The sequence below is a fragment of the Mus musculus genome, chromosome 12 (assembly GCF_000001635.26).
Source record: "Mus musculus strain C57BL/6J chromosome 12, GRCm38.p6 C57BL/6J".
Lineage (NCBI taxonomy): Eukaryota > Metazoa > Chordata > Mammalia > Rodentia > Muridae > Mus > Mus musculus.
The window spans coordinates 81,750,751-81,773,953 of record NC_000078.6 but is presented as its reverse complement, the minus strand read 5'-3'; the positions used below and the strand labels follow the sequence as shown (position 1 = coordinate 81,773,953).

Below are 23,203 nucleotides of genomic sequence, written 5' to 3'. Positions count from 1 at the left end.
TAAAGGGTCATAGCATTGGGAAGGCCGAGAATCACTGCTCTGGACTTTCTTTCCATTATATCCTGTATGGCTGTCAGAGTAGGTGTCCTTTCTAAACCACACAACTCCCCTTCTAAAGGGTACATAAATGGCCTCTCTTGCTTATAGGGTAACTTTAAGCCCTTCAGAATTGCTCACAAGTTATTACCACCTGGTCACAAGTCTCATCTCTTATCCCGTGCATGCAGTCCAGCGGCTGTGGGCTTCCTGATGTCCTTCAGGTGTCATGTGCCCTGACGCCCATGTCACTTCTCACACCGTCTCTCTGCCTAGATTGTCCTTCACCCCATCCCTTTCATTGTCAGATAAGATTCCCCTCTATTCTTCTCTAGGGCCCTTCTCACATGTCTGTTCTCCACTTATCGCCCCTCCGCCCCCCATCCTGCTGAGGGAGTTAGTACTGATCCACTGATCATATTTCTGTGGACGCTGTTTGCACACCAGACTGTAGCTGCTGTGTGTGCTTCCCCTGGGTTGTTGTTTCTTACCACCAAGAACAAATAAACCTAAGAAATTTTCAAAAAAGATTGTCCTAGTATTCCCTAGAATTCAAATGGGGTAGCCTTGGTACAAGATTCTAGGATAATCCAATTAGGATCTACTTTATAGACTCATGGAGTGTCTGCTACTTGCTAATCACTAAGAATAATGCACATGAAGTTAACCACAGTCTCTACTTCTGTGGAGTTTACTTTAGTAGTGGGGAGCCAGGGAGGTCCCGTTTACCTACCATGGCTTGTCTGCCCATCCGGGGGAAGCATGCTCAGTTTTATGGTGTTCCCAGTAGATTGCTGATATGCTGCTCTGTTTTCTTCTTTCAGTGTTAGAGATTGATTTTGCGGAGCTAACCCTGGAGGAGATCATCGGCATTGGGGGCTTTGGGAAAGTTTATCGTGCTTTCTGGGCGGGCGATGAGGTGGCCGTGAAGGCAGCTCGTCACGACCCTGATGAGGACATCAGCCAGACCATAGAGAACGTTCGCCAAGAGGCCAAGCTCTTTGCCATGCTGAAGCACCCGAACATCATTGCGCTCAGAGGGGTGTGCCTGAAGGAACCCAACCTCTGCTTGGTCATGGAGTTTGCTCGTGGAGGGCCTCTGAACAGAGTATTGTCTGGGAAGAGGATTCCCCCGGACATCCTGGTGAACTGGGCCGTGCAGATCGCCAGAGGGATGAACTATCTACATGATGAGGCGATCGTACCCATCATCCACCGAGACCTTAAGTCCAGCAACAGTACGTATAGCGAGCTGGGCTGGGCTGTGAAGAACAGCCATAGCCCCTGGCTGAGGCTTTGGTAGGGGTAGTCATGGATTCCCGGTGGAGCCTTGCATCAATGCGTTTGACCATTGTTGAGTGGCGACGTGGGGAAAGAGGAATGAGACACTTGAGCGGTCGGGGTAACTGTGAACTGCATAAGTGGGCAGAGTCATCAGTGTATGAGTCTGATAGATTTATTTCCTACGTGTGGGAAATGTATGTGTAATCACCAAAAGCAGACACCCCTTTTCTGGAGCAGTGGAGAAGGTAGGCCTCTCGTTTTACCCCCACACCTCGGCTCACTGGAGACAGAGCACTGGGAGAAGGGCTGTGTGCTTAACTGGGACCCCATGGAGAGCATGACCTGCCTAGTGCTTTAGACCTCCTGTTAGCTCAGGGCTGCTATTAATGAATTCTATAACTAGTGTGTAATTGCAGGGAATGGAGAAGTAACTGTGTATTAAATACATGGAATCCATAAACTGGGCTGTAAAGTCGGTGTTAGGTATAATTAAATGGTGAGTTGGTAGAGACTTCTCGCCTTACACGTGGGCAGAACAGCTAGGGATATACTTCCTGGTGCTCTCGCTGGTCCAAACTAACTGCAGAGAGGACCCAAGTGATTAAAGGTGTGTGTTTAAGATTATTTTGAGGACCCTGAGAGAAGGGTATTTCAGGTGAAGGACGTGGGTTTGTGTGTGTGTGTGTGTGTGTGTGTGCGCGTGCGTGCGTGTGTGTGTGTGTGTGTGCGTGCGTGCGCGTGTGCGTGTGTGTGTGCGTGTGTGTGTGTGTGTGAGTGTGTGCGTGCGTGCGTGCGTGCGTGCGTGTGTGTGTGTGTGTGCGTGTGTGACTTAGGCCTTGGGGCTACTCTCTGTATCTGTCTACTTTGAGTCCAGAAGTTCTTCAGATTTTGACTTTCATCTGAGTGGTTCCTAACATGGCGTATTTTTCTGTGGGTGCTGTTGTGAGTCCACTTTCCAAAATGCATTTGTAATTGTCTATGTAGACTTTTTGTAGAAAATGCAAAAGAAGAGAGGCAAGTATTTTTAATTCTTTTCCTTAGTGAGAATGGGTACTTCTTTTCTTTTCTTTCTTTTTCTCTTTCTTCCTTCCTTCCTTCCTTTCTTTCTTTCTTTCTTTCTTTCTTTCTTTCTTTCTTTCTTTCTTCCTTCCTTCCTTCCTTCCTTCCTTCCTTCCTTCCTTCCTTTCTCTTTCTTCCTCCCTTTCTCCCTCCCTCCCTCCTTCTCTTCTCCTTCCTTCCTTCCTCCCTTCCCCTCTCTCTCTCTCTCTCTCTCTCTCTCCCCCTCCCTCTCTCTCTCTCTCTCTCTCTTTCTTTCTTTCTTGAGACAGGGTTTCTCTTCTCTGTGTAGCCCCGACTGTCCTAGGACTTGCTTTGTAGCCCAGATTGACCTCAAGATCAGCCTGCCTCTCCCTTCAGTGTGCTGGCATTAAAGGTGTATGTACCACTGCTCAGCTGAGGACAGGTGTGTCATTTGACCTATTCTACCAGACATTTAAGAAGCATGTGTACGTGTGTGTGTGTATATATGTGTGTGTGTGTGTATATATATGTATATATATATAGAGATAGATAGATATAGAGAGAGAGACTTTGCAATTGCTTTAAAATGGCCTTTATTTCCTTTATCCTTTTGGTCTGTACTCTCTTCCCCCTTAATAATAGAAAACTTTCTTTTCTGAGAATATGAACAATTAGGTATAGATTTCAATGGTGAGTATGAAAGATTTGATTTATACGAGGTAAAAATCTCATTTCTCCCTCTTTGCTGTGATTTTATGTTTTTATCATCCCTTCTCCAAAATTTTGTTCTTTAAATGCATCAACCAAATTGAAACTTTTGATGATTGATTTCGGCCCAGAGGTTGGTTGCTTTGCGTGGCGGGATAAGAGGCAGCAGATGCATTGGGAGAAAGTGTGATGTAGAGACTGAGTTCTCTTTAACTTCTCTTACATCCTTACCATTCTGCGAGAGCCAGGCAGGGCACAGTAGTGCTATAAAATTTGTCCCATGGAGAAATCTGGGCCAGGATGGTGGAAGTGTAAAAGCTTACAAATTTTTTGGTCAAGTTTAAACTTTGACCATGATCTGAAGCTAGACGTATAAGGTTTTACCTTCTACACAGTTACTGTTGTGAATACAGCCTCCTGGGAAGGAGACCTTGCCTTGCTAATAAGTCAGGCTGTTTGCATGAGAGGGCAGGAGACTGCATGTCTGCTTTCCAGAAGCCAGGGTACTGGTTCTGTCTGTCCTTGAAAGTGGAGAGCTCTCAGGGTTTCTCTTCTCTGTGTAGTATTTTAAAGGACTTTGTCAAGGTATAACATGGTATCTCCCTGTCGGTGCTGATGTCGGTATAGGCTGAAGATCTTAGACGTGAGCAGGAATTGTGTGTGTGTGGTGTTTGCCTGGGATTGTGATGGCATCATGAGCCGATGGCAACATCATTGTCCCCCCCAACCCCCAACTGCAGTCCTTTCAGAAATAGGATGCCACCATTTGGCTCATTGCCGCCATCTTGGGAATTGTGACCGTTTGTTCTGTAGACATGGGGGCACTCTTCTGTTTTCTTTTGCTAAGGGTTACAGAGGGTTGGGTTTTTGGTCATGCTCACATGAGGTCAGAATACCAAAAAGTGTATGTTAGCCGAGTTTGATCTACTCAAGAACAGACTATGGCTGTCTGTGTGGGAGCCGTCACATTGTTAGGAAGTCTCAGGAGAAGGTGGCTGACTAGGATGTTTTGCTCTCTTGGTCACCTGTTTCAGTCATTTGCCATCACTGGCAGTGGGATGTGTCTGGGGTAGAGTATTCTTTGCTAGTATGTAGTTGGCATTGGGTGTAGGTTGGGCTCTGAATGACAGCAACTGAGAGACACCCTCACTTGCCTTTGAAAAGAAGTCTGAGGATTCCAGGGCAGCTGCACAGTGCGTGCAGAGCTCCAGGCTCCTATTTCTTATTGGTACCATTCCAGCACCTGGCTTCCATCCTCTCTGGCTGCTCTGGTCCAAGATAGCCATGAAGGGCATCCATTATTTGATCCAGATACAGGCCCGAAGGAGGAGGAAAGGCGGAAGCACAAAAAATCTGCCTCCCTCAGCTGAGTCCATGCCCAGTAGCTTCCCAGAGGCCCTTGTTAAACCCACTTTCTTACGTTAATTGGCCAGAATGTGCTAGCTGAAGAAGGGGCTTGGAAATAGAAAGGTTGCCCACTAATAATCAGGCTCTGTTAGCACAGATGAGCATAGGTTATTGAAGCAGCATCCAGCAGCCTTCACTATGGAGATGTTGTATCGGAAACACCCCTTATCTTAGCTGTTTAGTATCATGTCAAGGAAGTTAGCCGGGCCCTGAGATGGGAGACAGACATCTTTTCAAGTTAATGACTTGTGCTTCTAGTACTTGTAAAAAGCCACTGGCTATAACCGTGGGTCTGTGTCACTGGGGAAGACCAGCTACTTGTTACCAGAGGTACCGGAGAATGGTGATCTGTTAATGGTGTCCTGTCTTTTGGGGTAGGTAGATGGGTTCGAGGATTTTGTGTGGTAGGTGATTTGGCATGAAGGCATTCAGCAAAATCACAGTCGACTGGTTCCATAAAAAGTAAGCTAGAGGGTGTGGCTGGTAAGGTGGTCCAGCAGGTAGTGACACCTGGTACAACACTTGATGATCTGAGTTCAAGTCCTGGGACCCACATGGTGAAGGGAGAGAAATGACTCCCAGAGAGACAGACAGATACACACACACACACACACACACACACACACACACACACACAGAGAGAGAGAGAGAGAGAGAGAGAGATCGAGAGAGAGAGGAGAGAGAAACAGAGAGACAGACACAGAGATACAAATGAACACAGGATTGGGGCTGTGTGCATGGACTTTGAGTTGCAAGAGAAGAAGCCAGTCAAATTACACAATGTAAACAGGGCTGACAGTATGAGGAGCTTGATAAGTATTTCAAAGTCCCTACATACATACACACACAGACACACACACACACACACACACTCCTGTGTTCATGTGTGTTTCATACTGCTTCTCTTAGCGTTCAAAAGCTCAGGAAGCTGAAGAGTTTTCTTACAGCATGGGAACTCAACAGCTGTCTTCTCCGTGGCCTCACCCTGGAGTGGACCTGGGCTAGACATTAGTCAAAATCTCTGCCTGAATTTGTGTAGGACTTTCTATGGCTGAGAGTTTGCTGGCTGATCCACTATACTTGACTCCAGCATTTTCCTATATTTCTGATAGGTAACATTCGTACCTGTAGATGGAGCAGGTAAGGCTCAGGCACCCTGGACAGGTTCAGTGTGGCCTCACACTTGCCTGTAAGAGGATGGGGACTAAATGCCTGGTGATGGTGGCACATGCCTTTAATCCCAGCACTTGGGGGGCAGAAGCAAGTGGATCTCTGAGTTCAAGGCCAGCCTAGTTTACTAGAGAGAGTTCCAGGACAGCCAAGGCTACACAGAGAAACTGTGTCTTGAAAAAAAACAATATCAAACAAAGCAGAATTCCTGTAGCTGAGTAAATAAGAAACCACACTCTCTTGGGAGTGGCTATGGGGTGCAGCAAAGTGTCGTGTGCCGAGGCCTCGTCTTCCTGGAGAGGTGGGCAGGTACCCCTTGTATAGGGGATTTGCCTCAAGAATGTATATATACATGCAGGCAAGATAGCTTAGCATGTAAATGTTCTTGTGACCCAAGCCTAACCTGAGTTCTACCATGTGAAGGTAGGAAAAAAAGGAGCTGACTCTGTGCACTTTGTCCATGCATAGGGGGTATGCACACGTGTGTGCACATACATATACACATATGGAATACATACTAATACATAATAAATCTTAAACAAAGCAAAAGAGCACATCCACACTGAGGTGCCTCAGTGCCACTGCGCACATGTGCCTGGGGACCTCTCTCTGTTCCTCTCATTGGGGTTCATTGCTACACTGAACGCCCTTTCAAGGAGTCAGAAAATACCAGATTTTTATGATTTTACTGGGAAAAAGTATACAAATAGTAAGAAAACTTGGACTTGTCTTTTGGTCACAGGGAATTGTATTGAAGTTTAGCTAGTCGCTACCAGGCATATTCCAGGGTATTGTGTTTGGTTGATGGGAGGTACTTTCTGCAGCCAAACTAGGTATGTAATCAAATAAAGCCACGTGAAGCGAGTGGCACGCCAGGTGAACATGACTGTGCAGAAGAAAGAAGTGTGGCCAGTGGCCCAGTCCTTCCTGACTCTCTCCTCCACAGAGCTGCCTGCTTCCCTGCTTCCCATCCATCCACCCTTCTCCCTCTCTCCCTCCTCTTTTGCTTTGGTAGCTCTGGAGACTGAACCCAGGACCTTGGGTAGTACTTTACCACTGAGCCTCACCTGTAGGCCCCGGCTTTCTTCGGGTGTCAGGGATATATTAGTAAGCTGGAACACAGGCTTAGGCTCTGCCCTCAAGGAGTTCCCTGTGGGGGCAGAGAGAAGGACCTTGATTAAACCAAACTCACACAGAAGTTTAAAGTCAAAGCTAGTGGGTGACAAGAAGGGCGGTGGGTACAATGAGAAAGATGATCCAGACGCATGCCTCAACAGGGGCTTTGTGGGATTTCCTGGGCACCTTTTCCTCAGGAAAGTGATCTGAGGAGGAAAGAGCAGTTGACTAGAAAGTGGGGGGTGGGTGGGTGTGAGAAGGTTCTGGAAGGAGAGACCCCCATACCCATGAGAGGTTGTAGCTTGGGAAGTTGAGTGGTGCCATTGGCAATCCCTTTGGATTCTTTAGTCCTTAACTGTGACCAACAGAGCTGAGGCCAATGGGGCCTCAGTGGGGACATTGAACTCTTGGGACCCTCGCCCTCTAGAACCCTGCTTGTTTTCCTTTTCTGGTTCATTCTTCAGAGGCTTCTTTGCAGGTTTCACAGAGAGCAGGGAGTAGTTTTAGGTGTTGGGCATCAGTTAGGCACTAGTAAAGCCTGCACTGGAGGTGGGGTGGAAGGTGGCCTTGTGAGGAGGATGGTGGAAGGGATTTCTGGGCATCTATTGGAGACTCTGATTTCAGGGGACTTTTAAAACTCTTTCCCTTGCCTCTCTGTCTTTAGATTTAAGCCACTACTGCCTTGAGTGGTAAAGATACTATTTCCATCCCATCCCTATATTCTTTATAAGTAGAACAAGCAGTAACTAATAGTGACCGCCATTTTCTAATGACCTATGGGCTTGTCGTCGCTCAAAGTCAAGATTGATTATAAAAAAGGAGCCTGCCCCTTTCTCTCCTTTCCTTCACATTTCCTGGGTAATTTCCAATCCGTAACTTGGTGCTCCAGTGTATTCTCTCTGTGATGTAGTTAGTTCACTGTTGCTTGTGGACACAAAGCCATGAGATCATCTGTCTGGTGCAATCAGAAAAATAGAGCCTCTTCCATAGGCCCAGGGATTACATGGAGCCTCCAGTGGGACTCTAGAAGTGATTTTCCTGTAGAACTATACTCTGTTCTTCCCACTAAGTTAGGATTGTTAACCTAGGACCGATTTACTTTGGAACCTGTGTAGTTTTAGGCCGAGAAGGTTTAGGTTTTATTAATACAAGTATCACAGAAGGTCACAAGTGATCATTATTAGAGAGACCTTAAAGTTGGCATCTGTTTTAGAGGTGGCCTGGGACAGTGGAGGAAATGTGAGTGCTAGTAGCATCCTTGAGCTAACAGGCCAGGTAAGTGTTGTTGAATGCATCTTGCCATGTACCTGGAGACCTCAAACTCCTCTGTAACCTGAGAGGTTTGGCCGAGATAGTGTCTGAGGTCCTTCCCAGGATTAGAGTGAATGTCAGTGTTGTGGGAGCAGGTAGTGACTATGTGGCTTACCAGCATTCACACAGCAGTCTGCAGTGTGCCCAGGTTTGCCCGTTTCAGGACTCCTTAGCAGGGTCTGGGTCCCCTTTGCTGAATAGTTTAATAGATAAACAGTTGACAGGAGCCCCCATCTGCTCCTCTGTCCCCATTGCTGCTCAGGCTGTGACAGATGGCCTTGCTGAGGCCGAAGATGTTCTCGTCACATGAATCATGGTGGGATTTACAACAGACCAAGGACAGTTGTCATCCTAAAAGCAGGACGCAGTGAGTTGACTGCCACTTCTGTCCTTGGAGCAAAGCAAGGGCCGTCGGTAGCTCAGGTTAGCTTTGCTGTGACTTACATTTGCCTCTTGCACTCTGAGTCAACTCTGGCCTTCCCTGACCCAGCTCAGGATCATACACATGTTTTAATGTGTTTTTCTGTATTTTTCATCACCATAAGTTCTGGAGGACCTGGGGCCCTGTGCGGGGCACTGTGGGAGTAACAGGAGTTAGATGTATTATAAACTGATGTGTGGCTTCCTTCCTTTTCTTGCCTTCCCAGGTTTTACTTTCTTTGTGGGAGATGGAGGTTCAGATGGAAAGACCAGTGGCTTGGGAGTCCGATAGATTTGGAATTATCTTGATTAAATTTTTTTTTTTTTTTTTTTTTTTTTTTTTTTTTTTTGTCAGCTTGACACAAGTCAGGGCTGTCTGGGAATTTCAATTTAGAAAATGCCTCCAACAGATTGGCCCTTAGGCACATCTGTGGGCATTTTCTTAATTAATGACTGGTGTTCTAGGTGCCAGGCCTCGGCAGGCGGTCCCGGGTTATGTAGGAAAGCAGGCTGAGTAAGCTGAATGTAGAACAAGCCGGTAAGCGCTGCTTCTCCGTGGTCTCAGCCTCAGCCCCTGCCTTCAGGTCCCTGCTTTGAGTTCCTGCTCGATGTTCTCTTGAGGATGGACTGCAGCATGAATGTGTAGCAAACATAAGTACTGATGCGGTCCAGGAATCTTACCTCTAAACTGTGGGCAATGTAGAAGACAGTAGCGATGTGGAATATGATGGCTGAACCCAGCACGGGCACCATGCTCAGTAAAGTGTTTTTTTCCCCCAAGAAGTAGGAGAAACTCGCCTCCACCTGTGCTCCTTTTAGGCTGACCCAGCCTGTAGTTGGACCCAGGACATAGTTTTGCATCATATAACCACAAGAAGGTTTGTTTTCTCAGAAGCCGCAGGAAGTGCTAGTTCTCACTGCCTCCTGGTGATGGTGCAAGGTCCTCTTGGGGAAGGGCCCATGATTCTTGTTTCTTCTGGACTCAGCCTTAACCTGAGTTCTTGGTCACTCAGGTCTTGTCTGTTAGGACCTTTGGTTTATGGAGCGGGATGGCTGGCCACTTTCTGGCTCTGCTGGACCCTCATCTGATTATTACATTCACTCCAGGACAAAGGCAGGGTCTTTGCTGCTGTAGTCTACTGCTGAGGTCCAAGAGAAGGCCTATTTTCACATCTGGCACTCCCACCTATTTTCACATCTGGCAGTCCCGTATAGAGCGGGTTCTACAGTCTCTGAAGACTTGGAAATAGCCAGGGTGGCTGAAGCTCTGTTGCTTTCATTATTTTTGTGGTCTTATTCTGGAAGGGAAGGGTAGTGTGTTTGGCTGTTTTCCTTCCATGTGTGTGACAGCTCTGTGTCATACAGTCCTCCCCAAGTCTGTGTGTGGCACAGTATCTACAGGCTCCTCCAGTAGTGTTCGTAGTTGTGAGCACTGCAGAGTCCAGTCCTGTGTGTTTTCCCCTGTGTGCTCCACACAGGGACATTCTTCAAATTTGCTGTTTTTCTTAGAGCCCCGTCTTACACTGTGAACCCCCTTTTCCTGTGGAGATGACTCACATGAGCTGTAGCTGAGTCTGACTTTGTATTCCCTCTGGCTCTGCTAGCTGAGGACCTTGTACGGAGGACGTAGCCTGTGTGGCTTTGTTTTTGCAAATGTGGAATAGGGCTAATTATAACATCACCTGTGTGATTGTACTGGGTGGAGGTGAGGATGAGCTAGGGCTGCCTAGTGAGTTTATGGAGTGCCTGACACCCAGTGAGCTCTGCCTCGCCTCCCGTGGACCATCAGGCCTGCCCCTCAGCTGTGGCCTCTGCTTCCCAGCAGCTGGATCTCACTTCCTGCAGGTGCCTTTGGAATTCTGTCTTGGTCTTTGACTTTCCTGTTCTTTGGTGTGCTCTCTCCAAGACAGCACAAAAATTGACAAGCAAAGAAATCAGTCACTATCCCTCCTAAACCCCAAGTTTACTTCTAAGAAATAAATTGGAGTCAAATTTTCCATCTCTTTTTGATAAACTTTTTTTTTTTGGTTTTTCGAGACAGGGTTTCTCTTTATAGCCCTGGCTGTCCTGGAACTCACTTTGTAGACCAGGCTGGCCTCGAACTCAGAAATCTGCCTACCTCTGCCTCCCGAGTGCTGGGATTAAAGGCGTGAGCCACCATGCCCGGCCTGATAAACTTTTTAAATGAAAATGTAAGTAAGAATTTTAGTAGGATTTGTTTTTGTTTTTTGTTTTTTGTTTTTGTTTTTGTTTTTTCGAGACAGGGTTTCTCTGTGTATCCCTGGCTGTCCTGGAACTCACTTTGTAGACCAGGCTGGCCTTGAACTCAGAAATCTGCCTGCCCCTGCCTCCCGAGTGCTGGAATTAAAGGCATGCGCCACCACGCCCGGCTAGGATTTGTTTTATCATCTTTGTTATTTTCTTCTTTTAAGAATTTCTAAATCCGAATTCTTGACAACAAATGCATTCCCCCTTCCCTAGTATTGTGTATATTGTGTAGCAGCTGGCACACAGCTGTCCTGCTGTTTAGCATCATCTATCCAGTGTCCTTAAGAAATCTTACTCCTACCTCTTTCCCTAGTTCCTTTCTAGCTTTGTCTGTCTGTCTGTCTGTCTGCTGTCTGTCTGTCTCCCTCCCTCTCTTTCTCCCCCTTTTTCTCCCTTCCTTTCTCGCCCTCCCCCTATAGTCTCTGTAGTCCTGGCTAGCCTGGAACTTACTATGTTTCAGGCTAGCCCAGTCACAGGCATCCCCCAGCCTCTGCCTCCTGAGTGCTGGGATTAAAGGCTTGCCACTGTGCCTGGCTTGAACCTTTCATAAACTTTTCGGGAGCCTGGGACGCTGAGGAATGTGTTTCTTGGATTGCCTTGTGTAGTCATAAGCCTTAGTGCTCACCTCTTGTCTTGCCCACAGGGCAAGGTTGTTCACACATCCCTTAGGGCCTTCTGGGTAGCAGGGCACGGTACCTCCAATGACTAATCCTGAGAACCTTCATCTGTGAGACTTTGTGATGTCTTGCAAGTGAACGTGCCATAACGCAATGAAACAGCCAAAAATGTCCATAGGAATCCAGAGGGCAGACCCTACTGTCTGCATCTTTACATGAGGTTCTCCTGTTCCTGTGTGTATGTCTCATCTCCTGTCAAATCATAGGACACTTGCTATCTGAATATTCAGTTTCTGGTTTCTGCATCCTGTTAATTTTAGGAAGAAGAAGAAGAAAAGGACTATGGGTAGGGGAAATAGTGATAATTCTTAGTTTTCAGTCATTCTTCTGTTTATTGATATGAGTAGTTTATAGAGCCTGATGGTGGTGATCAGAAGATGAGTGACTTGCCAAGGTCATTCAGGTGGCAGTTTTCAGTCTCATGGTGTTACTTTAGATTTTCTAATTAATTGATTAATTAAATGTGTGTGTTTGTGTGTGTGCCTTGCCTGCACACGTAGCTGCCTGCAGAGGTCAGAGAAGTTGTTGGAGTAACCGATGTCTGTGAGCCTTGGCGTGGGTACGGGAACTATACCTGAGACCTCTGCAAGAGCAACAGGTGCTTTTCCCACTGAGCATCCCTCCAGCCCCGTCCTTTCAGTCCTGTTGTGCTGTCTGGGGCACAGCTAGGTCCAAAGTGTTGCTGCTGACAGTGGAAAGAGGGTCCATGCCCCACTGAAAGTGTAAGGCCTCATAAGGCCAAGGTCGGCTTGGGGAATGAAGTGTCTGTGTCCTTGGTTGTGAACACAAAGCTCGTTGCTTTCTTTACTGAGCTCTGTGGAAGGTCAAATGTTCATTGCTCTTGTGGGCAGTATGATGCTTATGAAGAAAGGTTTTAATTGTTCAGGCAGTAGACTCCTGGCTACCTATACACAGGGACAGGAATGCAGGGGCAGAGGAGTAATTGTCTCTCAGCTGTTGGCTCAGTTGTATAAAGAGCTGCTTCCCCTCTTAAGTGCCATAGACGGCCTGCGCTTCCAATTACAGTTAATAATAAGGCCAGTTTGCCTTTCCCCCTGCACAGCTGCTGGCGAAAGGGAAAAGATACAACACATTGAGAGGGCGGCAGTGGAACTCCTGCTGCAGAGGCAGGTTTTCCCCAGAGATGTTCCCTTCAGATAGTGTGACATTATTTCGATTCTCCTTAGCTTACCAGGCAGACAGACGATATTAAGCAGGATAGTCTGGAGACGGGGGTGAAGAATAACTATATTTTGTATTTGGTTCTTTAGGATTTTACCAGAACAGTTAGGTGTGGTGGCACATGCATGAAATCTCAGTACTTAAGAGGTAAAGGCAGGAGTTCAAGACCATCCTCAGCTTCCTAGTGAGTTCTAGGTCAGCCTGGACTACATGAGACCACATCTCAAAGCAACAGTAACAATAAAACCTAAACAAACAAACAAACAAACAAAAAACATTCTTATTTGAAACAGTATCGACCTGAGATACTTCACACTAAGACAGCTGGTAGTTTCCTCATTTTAGATCAGAGAAAACTGAGGTTCACTGGCTTTGAATACTTTGCCTAAGAGCATACAGCGAGATAATGGCAAAGCCTGAGTCTGGAGCTCTTACCTGCCTGGATAGAGTTCCTCTATGCTCTGGAGCAAGGCGTAATAGGAGGCTGTGTAGGCGTAGAACACACTTCTGACCCAGAATCCAGTGTGATGTAGTTTGACCTGGGCCTTAAAACCTAGTCTTGGGGCCTCTGTGGTGTTGTTTGTTCTTACATTAGGAACTACAGGAGTGCCCCTCTCCTCCCCAGAGACTTCTGTCACTTTCAGATCATGGTCCCAAAATACAAACCCTCACATCCCCTTCTGCCCAGGCCCCTTGCCCCTGGCCCCTCCAAAAGCACAATAATGAATCTCAGTTTTGATTTTGTTTATATTTCTTCTGGACCAAAGTTGCTCGTACAAATGGCTCTCCAAAAGCTAGGCTAACGTTTCTATGTTATGTCACTTCTGTCCTTACTCTACTGGGCTCTTGTTTTCACTTGAGTTTCTGTGGATTTTTATTTTTATTTAAACCAAGAAGGTATAGCTAGGTTTCAGATAATTGTTTATGGAATTAAAAAAACAATAACCGGAAAAGAAAATGTAAACTCTGAGCTGAGTTTGGCCACCCTTGTTAGAGACTGGGGTCATTCAGACGTCTGCGGTGGGGAGGCAGCCTCCTGGGAGCAGTGTCTTCTCAGGCCAGTGTGGCTGTGCTTCAGAGAGGAGAGCCAATGGAGTGTGCCCTGCGGTGCCCACTCACATGTTTGGTTTAATGCTGTGAGAGAAAACTTTGACTTCAGCATTCATTCCTAATGCTTCCATTTGGACTGTTGCTGGTGAGACAGCACCCTGCTGTCAGCAGAGACATCCTCAGCTGACAGCCGAGGCTCATGGGGAGAATCTTGGCCTCGATGCTCTGCAACTTTTGAACTTCTGTGGTGGAAGGAAAAGACTGGGAACAGAGACTAGAATCCTGTGAAATTGGCGTGGCAGAGGCTCTGCGTGTGTAAGTGTAAGCATCCATGTCTGGGCTTTGAACTTAGGGCCTCTCAGGTGCTGTGTCCATAGCCAGCCCTGGAGACAGTCTTTCAAGGACTTTGAGCTGGCAGTGGAGGACACTGAGTGGGGTTTAAAGGGAGCATCGGAAGCCATGTTTCTCTGGATGCTGAGGAAAAATGAGAGTCAGACAAACTTAATTTAAAATGCCTTCCCTTTCCTCCTGAGTGGACACAGCTCTGCCCTGGGGTTCTTGCGTGTGAGTTTTTAGTTTAGGTGAGACTAGGTTATACGAGCCATGAATCTGTCCAACTGTAGGCTCCTTACAAGCTTTTTGGTGCTGTATTTGGTGTGCAGTTGGAGAAGAGGCTGACTTTCCTGAAGAGTAAAGTTCAGCCTCTGAAGAATAAAGTTTTTCTTGGGGGAAGGGGGACAGTCATCCACTTTTATTTTCCAGCTAATTACATAGCTAATTACATGTATTCATCAGCAGTTTCCTAATGTATTTTATCCCCCACCCATCACTATGCAGATTCATATATTTTTTTTTAATTTTGTGCCCCACTGATTTTAACCAGGACTGTGTGTGTGGCCATCCACTAGGAGCTATGCCTCACTGGTCGGTACACAGCTGAAGGCAGTAAATGCCCGTATCCCAGAATCTGTTCTTAGCCAGTCGTTCATCCTTAAGGGGCTAAGCTTTTTGAGCTCCTCGTGGACCCACACCTGCCTGTCAGTGAGCCCAGTCTGGTGCAGACCGGATGACACAACAGCAGCTGGTGTCAGTTCGTGATTGCACATGTTGTGGCTTACCCAGAAGATAGAGTCTTACTGTCCTTCTCCATGTCTTCCGTTCTTTAGATTCTGTGTGCCCTCTCTTCTGCAGTGTTCCCTAGCCTTAGAAGGGATGGCATAGCTGTGCTGCTTAGGCCTGGGCAGTCAGCACTGCCTGCTGCGCTCCATCTTTGCAGTCACTGTAAATCTTCTGGAGAGAAGAGTTCCCTGATTAAGGCTGAGAGCAGCACTTGTCTGCGAGCATAAACAAATAGCTAGAGGGCAGCTCTTGTTGGTTTGCTTTTTACTGGGTTTATAAATCCAAGCTTGGGTTTATAGCCCACAGCCAGGCCTTAAGTCCAGCCAGAGAGGGATTGGTTACACTGAGAACGCCTGTTGCCAGTGTTGTTGAGTTGTGTATGCTTTGCTGTCAGTTTGCTACCGTGGTTTGTAAGGTTCACAGCTGGTCCGACTGCTGATACCTTTTCTCTCTCAGCAACTGCTGATAGCTTCTGCCACCATGACAGCCAGCAGGGAGAAGCTTCCGTGTCTTCCAGCTGGACTTCTTTATTCTTAATCTCAAGGTGAATAGTGTCCGAGGGAATGGAGTCTAACTGTCTAGTCTGGTGGGTAACCAAGAAGGGTGGCAGGAGCCTCTAAGACTTCTTTAGCCGTACCTGGAACTGAAATTTTTGTTTAATTATCAATGGCTTCTAGATGCAGCATTATTAATAGAGCCTTTCAGGGTATCTATATGTGCCTGTTTGTGTATGTATCTTTTAAAATTGGGTCATAAGATACTACATTTTACTAAATTAAATAAAAATTCATCTGCTGAAGAGACCCTGATATAGCTGTCTCGTATGAGGCTATGCCAGTGCCTGGCAAATACAGAAGTGAATGCTCACAGTCATCTATAGGATGGAACACAGGGCCCCAATGGAGGAGCTAGAGAAAGCACCCAAGGAGCTGAAGGGAACTGCAACCCTATAGGTGGAACAACAATATGAACTAACCAGTACCCCGGAGTTCTTGACTCTAGCTGCATATGTATCAGAAGATGGCCTAGTCAGCCATCATTGGGAAGAGAGGCCCCTTGGTATTACAAACTTTATATGCCCCAGTACAGGGGAACGCCAGGGCCAAGAAGTGGGAGTGGGTAGGTAGGGGAGCAGGGTGGGGAGAGGTTTTGGGGGACTTTCGGGATAGCATTTGAAATGTAAATAAAGAAAATATCTAATAAAAAAAATCATCATTCCCTGCTCCCTGTTCTCCCTTCAGCTTCTCTCACGCTCCACCTCAAAGTTTTTGCCTTATACATATGTGTACACACGTATGTATACGCCCATAAATATATAAATAAAGCCTTCTGAGTCTGTATAGTGTTGCTTGCATGTGTATTTCAGGGACAGCTTGGTATTGGATAACCAACTGGGGGCTTATCCTGGGGAAAATCCATATTCTCTCTCTCTCCCTCCCCCATTTCCCTCTTCTCCTTCCCTCCCCCTCCCCCTTCCTCCTCTCCCTTACACACACACACACACACACACACACACGCACACACACACACACACGCACACACACTCGCGCACACGCGGAGCAGTCACTGGTTGCCTGTAGTTCTTTTGTTTGGAATGGGAGCCTGTGAGATTTCTGCTTTCCACATTGGCATGTCCATTGGTGGTGTCCTTGTTTGGGTCTTGTTTAGGCAGCCATATTACTTAGATATTAAAGGTACAGCTTCCCTGTTATTTCTAGGAGGCATAGTCTCACAGCAGATTTCTTGGTCCTCTGGCTCTTAAAATCTTCCCCTTTTTCCTAGACATCCTGAGCTGTAGGTGCCAGTGTTGTGTTGTGTTGTAGTTGCATCACTGGGGCTGGGCACCCCATGGTCAGTTAGTTGTTCTCTCTGCTTTGAGCAGTTATGGCTTTCTGAAGTGCTTTCTCTCCATATTACTGTAAAGAAAACCTTCTTGATGACTGCTGGGAGCTTTCCTTGCCTGTGAGCATGGGATAGATATGCAGACTGCAGTTACACATCGTGCTGGGTTGGTAAAGTGGTAACAGGAGTTTCTCCTCAAAGATCCATGACCTTACTAGCCCTGGGTAGTAAACCGGATTTCTAGTACCAGGCTAAACCGGATTTCTAGTATCAGGCATAACATATTTCCCTTTTGTTGAGTGGGCCTTAAGTCCAGTTAACTTCTGTTGCTTGCTGCCAAGTTAAGGGTTCCACTACTACCTTTAGGAATCTCTTGCTATGCTGTTATTGTCCCTGTGCCCTTTATATCCTCCCTCCCTCCCTCCCTCCCTCCCTTCTTTCCTTCCTTCCTTCCTTCCTTTCTTATTTTTGTGACCTTCATCCATGATTCATCCCCTTACCACTAAGAGAAATATTTTAAGACTCCTCTCTTCACCTGGGAGTTCATTATGGACAGGGAGTGAGGCATTAGAACCCTTCCTTAGCAGTTTGTTAGGCCTAGTGCATTCCCACAGGAGTAAAACACAGACCGTCCTTCCTCTGCCCCGGACACTCCACCTAAAGAATCCATATGGTTCTGAGTTTGCCCAACCACACAAGTTGGACATTCTGGTTACTTATGGTATGTCTCCAATAAGGAAGCAGATTGCTCCTCTGGAGCTGAGCTAAGCCAAAACACTCAATGCCTCCTGACCTGCCCACATCCAGGGACTGCCTCTTGAGAAACAGGGCTTGCCATGGAGATGTCATGGAGATTCCACAGCATAATGTGAAGGACAGTGAGTGAGAAAAGACTGAAACTGGCCTCCTTGCTCTTGGACAGAGAAGATAAGGAGAATTCATAGGAACACTTACTCTGTATCTCACATCCTTCCACAGCCATTAAAGACACATAGTGGTTCAGAATGGTACCTCCCAATGTTTCGAGCCTTTGGGCCTCCTTGCCCCCAAGGTCTGTGGTATCTGTGGTATATGGTGCCGCTTCTGCGGCCTTCAGATCCTTTCTCTTCTCCATATCCTGGGTGTTGTGCAGGTGACAGCCTGGAGCGTTTGCATTGTGCATGAGTTATGGTTCTTAACCAGTTTGATTACCTGGCAAGTTTTAATGAACATGGGGTGTGCTTGCTATTGTGTTGCTGTTGTAGGAATTTCAGTGTGTCACCTGTCTTCTGCATAGCGTAGGCATTCCTTCCATCCCACTCTTTTAGTCCTCTGGAGGCCGACTGTGTAAACACACTCAGACAACCAGAACTATGTGGCACAGTACAAAACAGTTTGCTAAAGATATATGGCTTTAGAGATGGCAGAAGGAGAGTTCAGAGCAAGGCCTTGATGGGACAAGTAGGTCTTTGCAAACTATGGGGTAAGATTTAGGAGGTATTGGTAATAGGGTGGGTAGGTAACAGGGAAGGGGACTTGCCCCATCAGTGGTAGGGCTGTGTTCTTTGATGTTATGCTGCAAAACAGGAAATTCCCAAACAGGAAATATTGAGCGAGAACATATTCTTCCACATAGATAAGTCTTTTATGTAGACAACTTGTCTTCGTGTAGCCCGTTTCAGTGCTGTGGGGTCTCAATTAAGTAGTCTGGCCTTGAGCAAAGCTCTCGATCTCTGAACTCTTTTTTTTTTTGTTTTTTTTTTTTTTTTGTTTTTCTGTAATGAGGACAACCCTACTATTGTGGCTGTAAGCTATTAACGTAGTACCTGGCACCAAGCTAATGCCGCTTTCCTACACTACAGATCGTGTTTCTAAGAGCACCCGCTTCTCTAGTGGCAGCAGCTAGAACTAAACTTTCCAGTTGCCATCCACTGTTTTCATTCCTGCTGCCAGCCAGAATGAGAGCCTTTCATTATGCTGGCGGGAACTTGGGTCAGGAATCTGTAAAGGCTCAGGAGGATGTCTTATCCCTACTTCTTGGTGGCCTAGGCTTTAGCCGCAGAGACTCAGAGTGAGGCCACAGGTAGAGAAACTGTTTCCTGTCAGTCTGGTGCCTGGGCCAGGAGGCTTTGAAGGCTAGGATCATGGCGTGGCCCTCTCAGGGCCCTCCACCTTCTGTGGTAGCTCAAGGCTGCCAGCAAAAGTACTCAGAACAAGGTAGGAACTGCACTGTCTTTTCTGTACAGAACTTAGAAGCTGTACAGAACCATTTCTTCAAACTCCATAGTTATGAGGAGCCTCAGGCCCAAGGAGAGTCCAGCCTGCAGCAGAAATGCTGAAATCATCCTGCAGAAAAGCACAGGTGGTGGGGGGCTCATGTGAGCACGAACCATGCATTCTTCTGTGCTCACCAAGGAAGCAGAGCTTAGAGTTGCTGGGGAGTCTGTGCAGCAGCCACACACCGTGTCATCGTGCCAGGAAAGAGGAACGTGCTGACAAAACCAGCAAGGGTCCAGTTTGCTTCCTCTTTCATAGTTATTCTTATCCTGTTTATAGCTGGGTGTGCCAGGGCCGAAGAATCAGGCTGGCCCTGCTCAGTCCGAGCTCAGAAAGTGGGAGAAGGAAGCAGGGCAGGAAGGTGTGTGAGCTGATTCTTCACCCATCCCTGCCCTCCATTAAGACAGCGGCTGTTGGAAGCCCTGCTTCTGTTTCCCACTAGTGATGCTTGTATCCAGCTGGGCTCAGGGCTCAAGCCCCAGCTGAGTTATCTGGACTTAATTTACACAAAATAGCAATGGCTGTAGATGTCTAAACTGACATCTTTTGGACCAGTTATATTTTGGGATGAGAGAGGGAGAGGAGACGTGCTGGGAGACTTGAGCTGGGAGCTGGCACTACCTTTTCTGTTTGGATCACAAGCAGCTTTTTCTCAGCAAGGGTGGGAGCGATGGGAAGGGCTTCAGAGGCCAGGGAGATGAAAGTAAAGTCCCCATGGGAAGCTGGGACTGGCCAGGCCCCTTTTCAAGGCTGATGAATTTCGACCTATAAATACATCAGTTCCCTATCTTGTCTCCTCTTGAGAGGAGAGGGGGGAGGGAGAGCAAGAGAGGAGCCACCAACCAAGAGAGGCAACCTGGGGCCAAGAGGCCAAGAGGGCTGCATAGCCAAAATGGCTGGCTTACACAGGGTCAGTAGGGAATGAGAGATGGGTCAGTCTTGTCTTGAAGCCTAGGGTCTGAAGAACTGATGGGAGAAGATTCTGGAAGTCAAGATGGAGGAGGTCCTGGATTGATGATGTATGTTTGATCCTTAGCTGTGTGAGGCTTGCAGGTTGCACATTCTCATTGTGTGAGTGACCTTCTCGTGGAAGAAGACGGCTTTCAGGGTCCTAGGATCCTCTGCGTTGTTCCATCTTATGCTTGCCTTTGTCAGCATCTCAGGTTTGGCAGCCAGTACAACACTGATGTTCCGATGGTTTGCATGCATTTGACAGTAGAGCAGGTCATGTAGAGTTTGCAGGATCTGGCATACCACTCACAGCCAACCTCAGACCTCTCTAATGGCTTCACCGCTGGTGTGAGAGCCTTGTTTGACCTGCCCACCAGCACTGTTGTTCTTATTCAAGCTAATGTCTTGCCTTGACCCTACTGCTTTTAGTGCATACTTGTCCTGAATAGCGCCTGGATGACTGGAGAAATGTCTGCCAGCAAGCGTTCACCACTGCACCTGGACAGATTGTCCTTATGAGACTTACAATGAACCTAGGTAGAAAAGGCTGACACCAAAAGTATTCTACTAGTTTGCTTTTAGGCTAAGATCCCTAGAGTTCCGATAGAAGGAGATCTGCCCTGAGGAGCAGAATCAGGGTCAGTAATAACTTCGGTAGTGTCTTAGTCAGGGTTTCTATTCCTGCACAAACATCATGACCAAGAGGCAAGTTGGGGAGGAAAGGGTTTATTCGGCTTACACTTCCATGCTGCTGTTCATCACCAAAGGAAGTCAGGACTGGAACTCAAGCAGGTCAGGTAGCAGGAGCTGATGCAGAGGCCATGGAGGGATGTTCTTTACTGGCTTGCCTCACCTGGCTTGCTCAGCCTGCTCTCTTATAGAACCCAAGACTACCAGCCCAGAGATGGCCCCACCCACAAGGGGCCTTTCCCCCTTGATCACTAATTGAGAAAATGCCTTACAGTTGGATCTCATGGAGGCATTTCCTCAACTGAAGCTCCTTTCTCTGTGATAACTCCAGCTGTGTCAAGTTGACACAAAACTAGCCAGTACAGGTAGTTTCTCTGATACTTTTCTTCCTTTCTAAATGCAGGTTTTCTTTCTTTACCACATCAATGAGAATCACCTGTCACCTGGACAGTGCTATGCAGAAAGCTATCTGTAGGGGTGGTGTGTCCAGCAGGGGTGGTGTGTGTGTCCAGCAGGGGTGGTGTGTTCTGTGGGGGTGGTGTATGTATCCAGCAGGGGTGGTGTGTCTCACAGGATTGGTGTGTGTGTCCAGTGTGGGTACTGTGTGTGTCCAGCAGGGGTATAGTGTGTGCCCAGCAGGGTTGCAAGCACCAGTTTGTTTAGATTCGAAACTTCAGGATTAGAGGAGGTTTCTGCCCAGTTTTATATAATCTGAGACTATCCCATGCCAAGAGGATGGTCCCAGTGCTGTACATAGACAGAGGGTATTGTAGAGACATAACTGCTCGGTATTGACCTGTGTGGGAGGAGCACTGTAGGGTGCTAGGGGAGCACGGCCTGAGGCGCCAGAGTGACATTCCAGGCCTGGCTCTCAGATGTGGAAAAGATACTTTACTTTGAGTCCCAGCTTTCTCATGGGTGAAATGGTGATGCTATGCAGCTTGCAGGGATGCCAAAAAGAGTGATCCAGCACTACGTACAGGAAGCTGTGTAGTGTCCCTGGGATACTGAAGGTGTGCAAGAAATAGTAGCCACTGCGATTATTATGTGACTTAACACTTGATGGTAATATAACTACATGTAGAAATGTGATGAGTTAGACAGTATGGATAAACATAGAGAAAACCTGTCACCTGGACTCCATTACACAGAGATCTCGTGTTAGCATTTAGCTATATGTCTTTCAGATGCTTTTCCTGTGACAGAAGACAGACAGACAGAATAGTCAAAATTTAAATTGAACTTTATTTTTTGCATACCACTGTTTTATAATGTAGTTATAATTAGTATTAAATTGCCGACTATATTGTGTGTGTGTGTCTGTCTGTTTTCATTTGTATATGTGGATGCACATGCTTGTCGTGGTGCACGTGTGTGTCAGAGGATAACCTCGGGTGTCAGTCTTCGCCTTCCACATTATTTGAGATAGAGTCTCTTGTTTTTCTACTGTATGGGCCAGGTGAGATGGCTGTGAGCTTGGGGTCCTCCTGGCTCTGCCTCCCATCTTCCCATAGGAGCCCTGGGGTTACACATGCTCGGGCTCTGTGTCTCCCCTTGGCATGAGTTCTCCGGATTCAGACTCAGACCCTCTTAATTTCATGGCAAGTACATTCACCCACAAGCCACCTCCCCAGCCCCTACTACATCTTTTGGACATATTTTTTATTGTTGCTGTATTGGGGTTGAAATTAGGGCCTTGTGCACAGTAAACAAGTGCTGTATCTATCCCCAATAAAAGAATTTTAAGTAGCACGTGATGATCTAAATTAAAGAAACAAAGCAGGTCACTGATGCTTAGGTATCTGTTTCACATCAATAGCATAATTAATTAAATGTAAAGCTTAATATCGCAAAGTCTCTTTAAGGCAAAACAGAACTGTAGGCAGGCACAGTGGCATGCACCTGTATTCTCAGCTGCTTGGGAGTCTGAGGCAGGAGGATTTCAAGAGCTGAGGAGTTAAAGGCTAGCTAGTGTTCCCTGGTTGACAGTAAATAGCCTTCTCCAAAAAGGACGAAGGAGACTGAGCATATCAATTCATGTCTGTAATCCCAGTACTTCAGAGGCAGGAACAGAAGGATCTGGAGGTCAAGGCCGTCCTTGGCTCATAGTGTGAGTTAGAGGCCAGCCAGGGGCACACTGGGTTCCTGTTTAAACCAAAACCAAAACCAAACCACACCACACACACAAACAGAAGGAAAGTTAGAAAGAACCAAAGCACATATGTGGCTTATACGAGATAGCGAAGGTCTCTGGCTTTCTCCTGCTGGTTAAACATCTTTATGAATTCTAGTTTAGTTTCCTTTTCAACTCCCAGGGCTTAGCATGGTGCCTGATTCATTTGTATTTTCAGTATACAGACTTTTTCATGCAAAAAGGTTTATACCAAAACTTATTATAGATTGTGACATAATGCTTTAAAAATATACACTGCAGCATATGTTTCAGGTTGGTTCACTTCACGGCAGCACGGGGGGGGGGGGGGGTGGCTCTGCACATCTCTGTACTAAGATCTTGTGTTCCAGGATGTTGCTTTTGTTTAGACGTGGAGCTTTAATCCACATACACAGTGGTTTGAATGTGAAATGCCTCTCACAGGCTCGTGTGTTAGAACATTCAGTCTTCAGCTGGGGTGCGGATACTGGACCACAGGGCTAGGGCTAGAGACGTATATCCTAGTCCTGGTTCCTGCCTACTA

General features: G+C 46.9%; 1 protein-coding gene across 5 annotated transcripts in view; it reads left to right on the top strand.

Annotated features, from left to right (window-relative positions):
• Map3k9 (mitogen-activated protein kinase kinase kinase 9) overlaps positions 1 to 23,203 on the top strand; it is a 66,221-nt gene that overhangs the window by 7,217 nt on the left and 35,801 nt on the right. For 4 of the 5 annotated variants that reach the window (NM_001174107.1, XM_017315122.2, XM_006516036.4 and 1 more), the window contains exon 2: positions 861 to 1,274. In NM_001174107.1, coding sequence (NP_001167578.1) covers positions 861 to 1,274 — 414 coding nt within the window. Of the gene's footprint in view, positions 1 to 860; positions 1,275 to 1,338; positions 1,566 to 23,203 lie in introns of those variants that run through there. The other variant, XM_006516037.4, reaches the window with a different exon arrangement.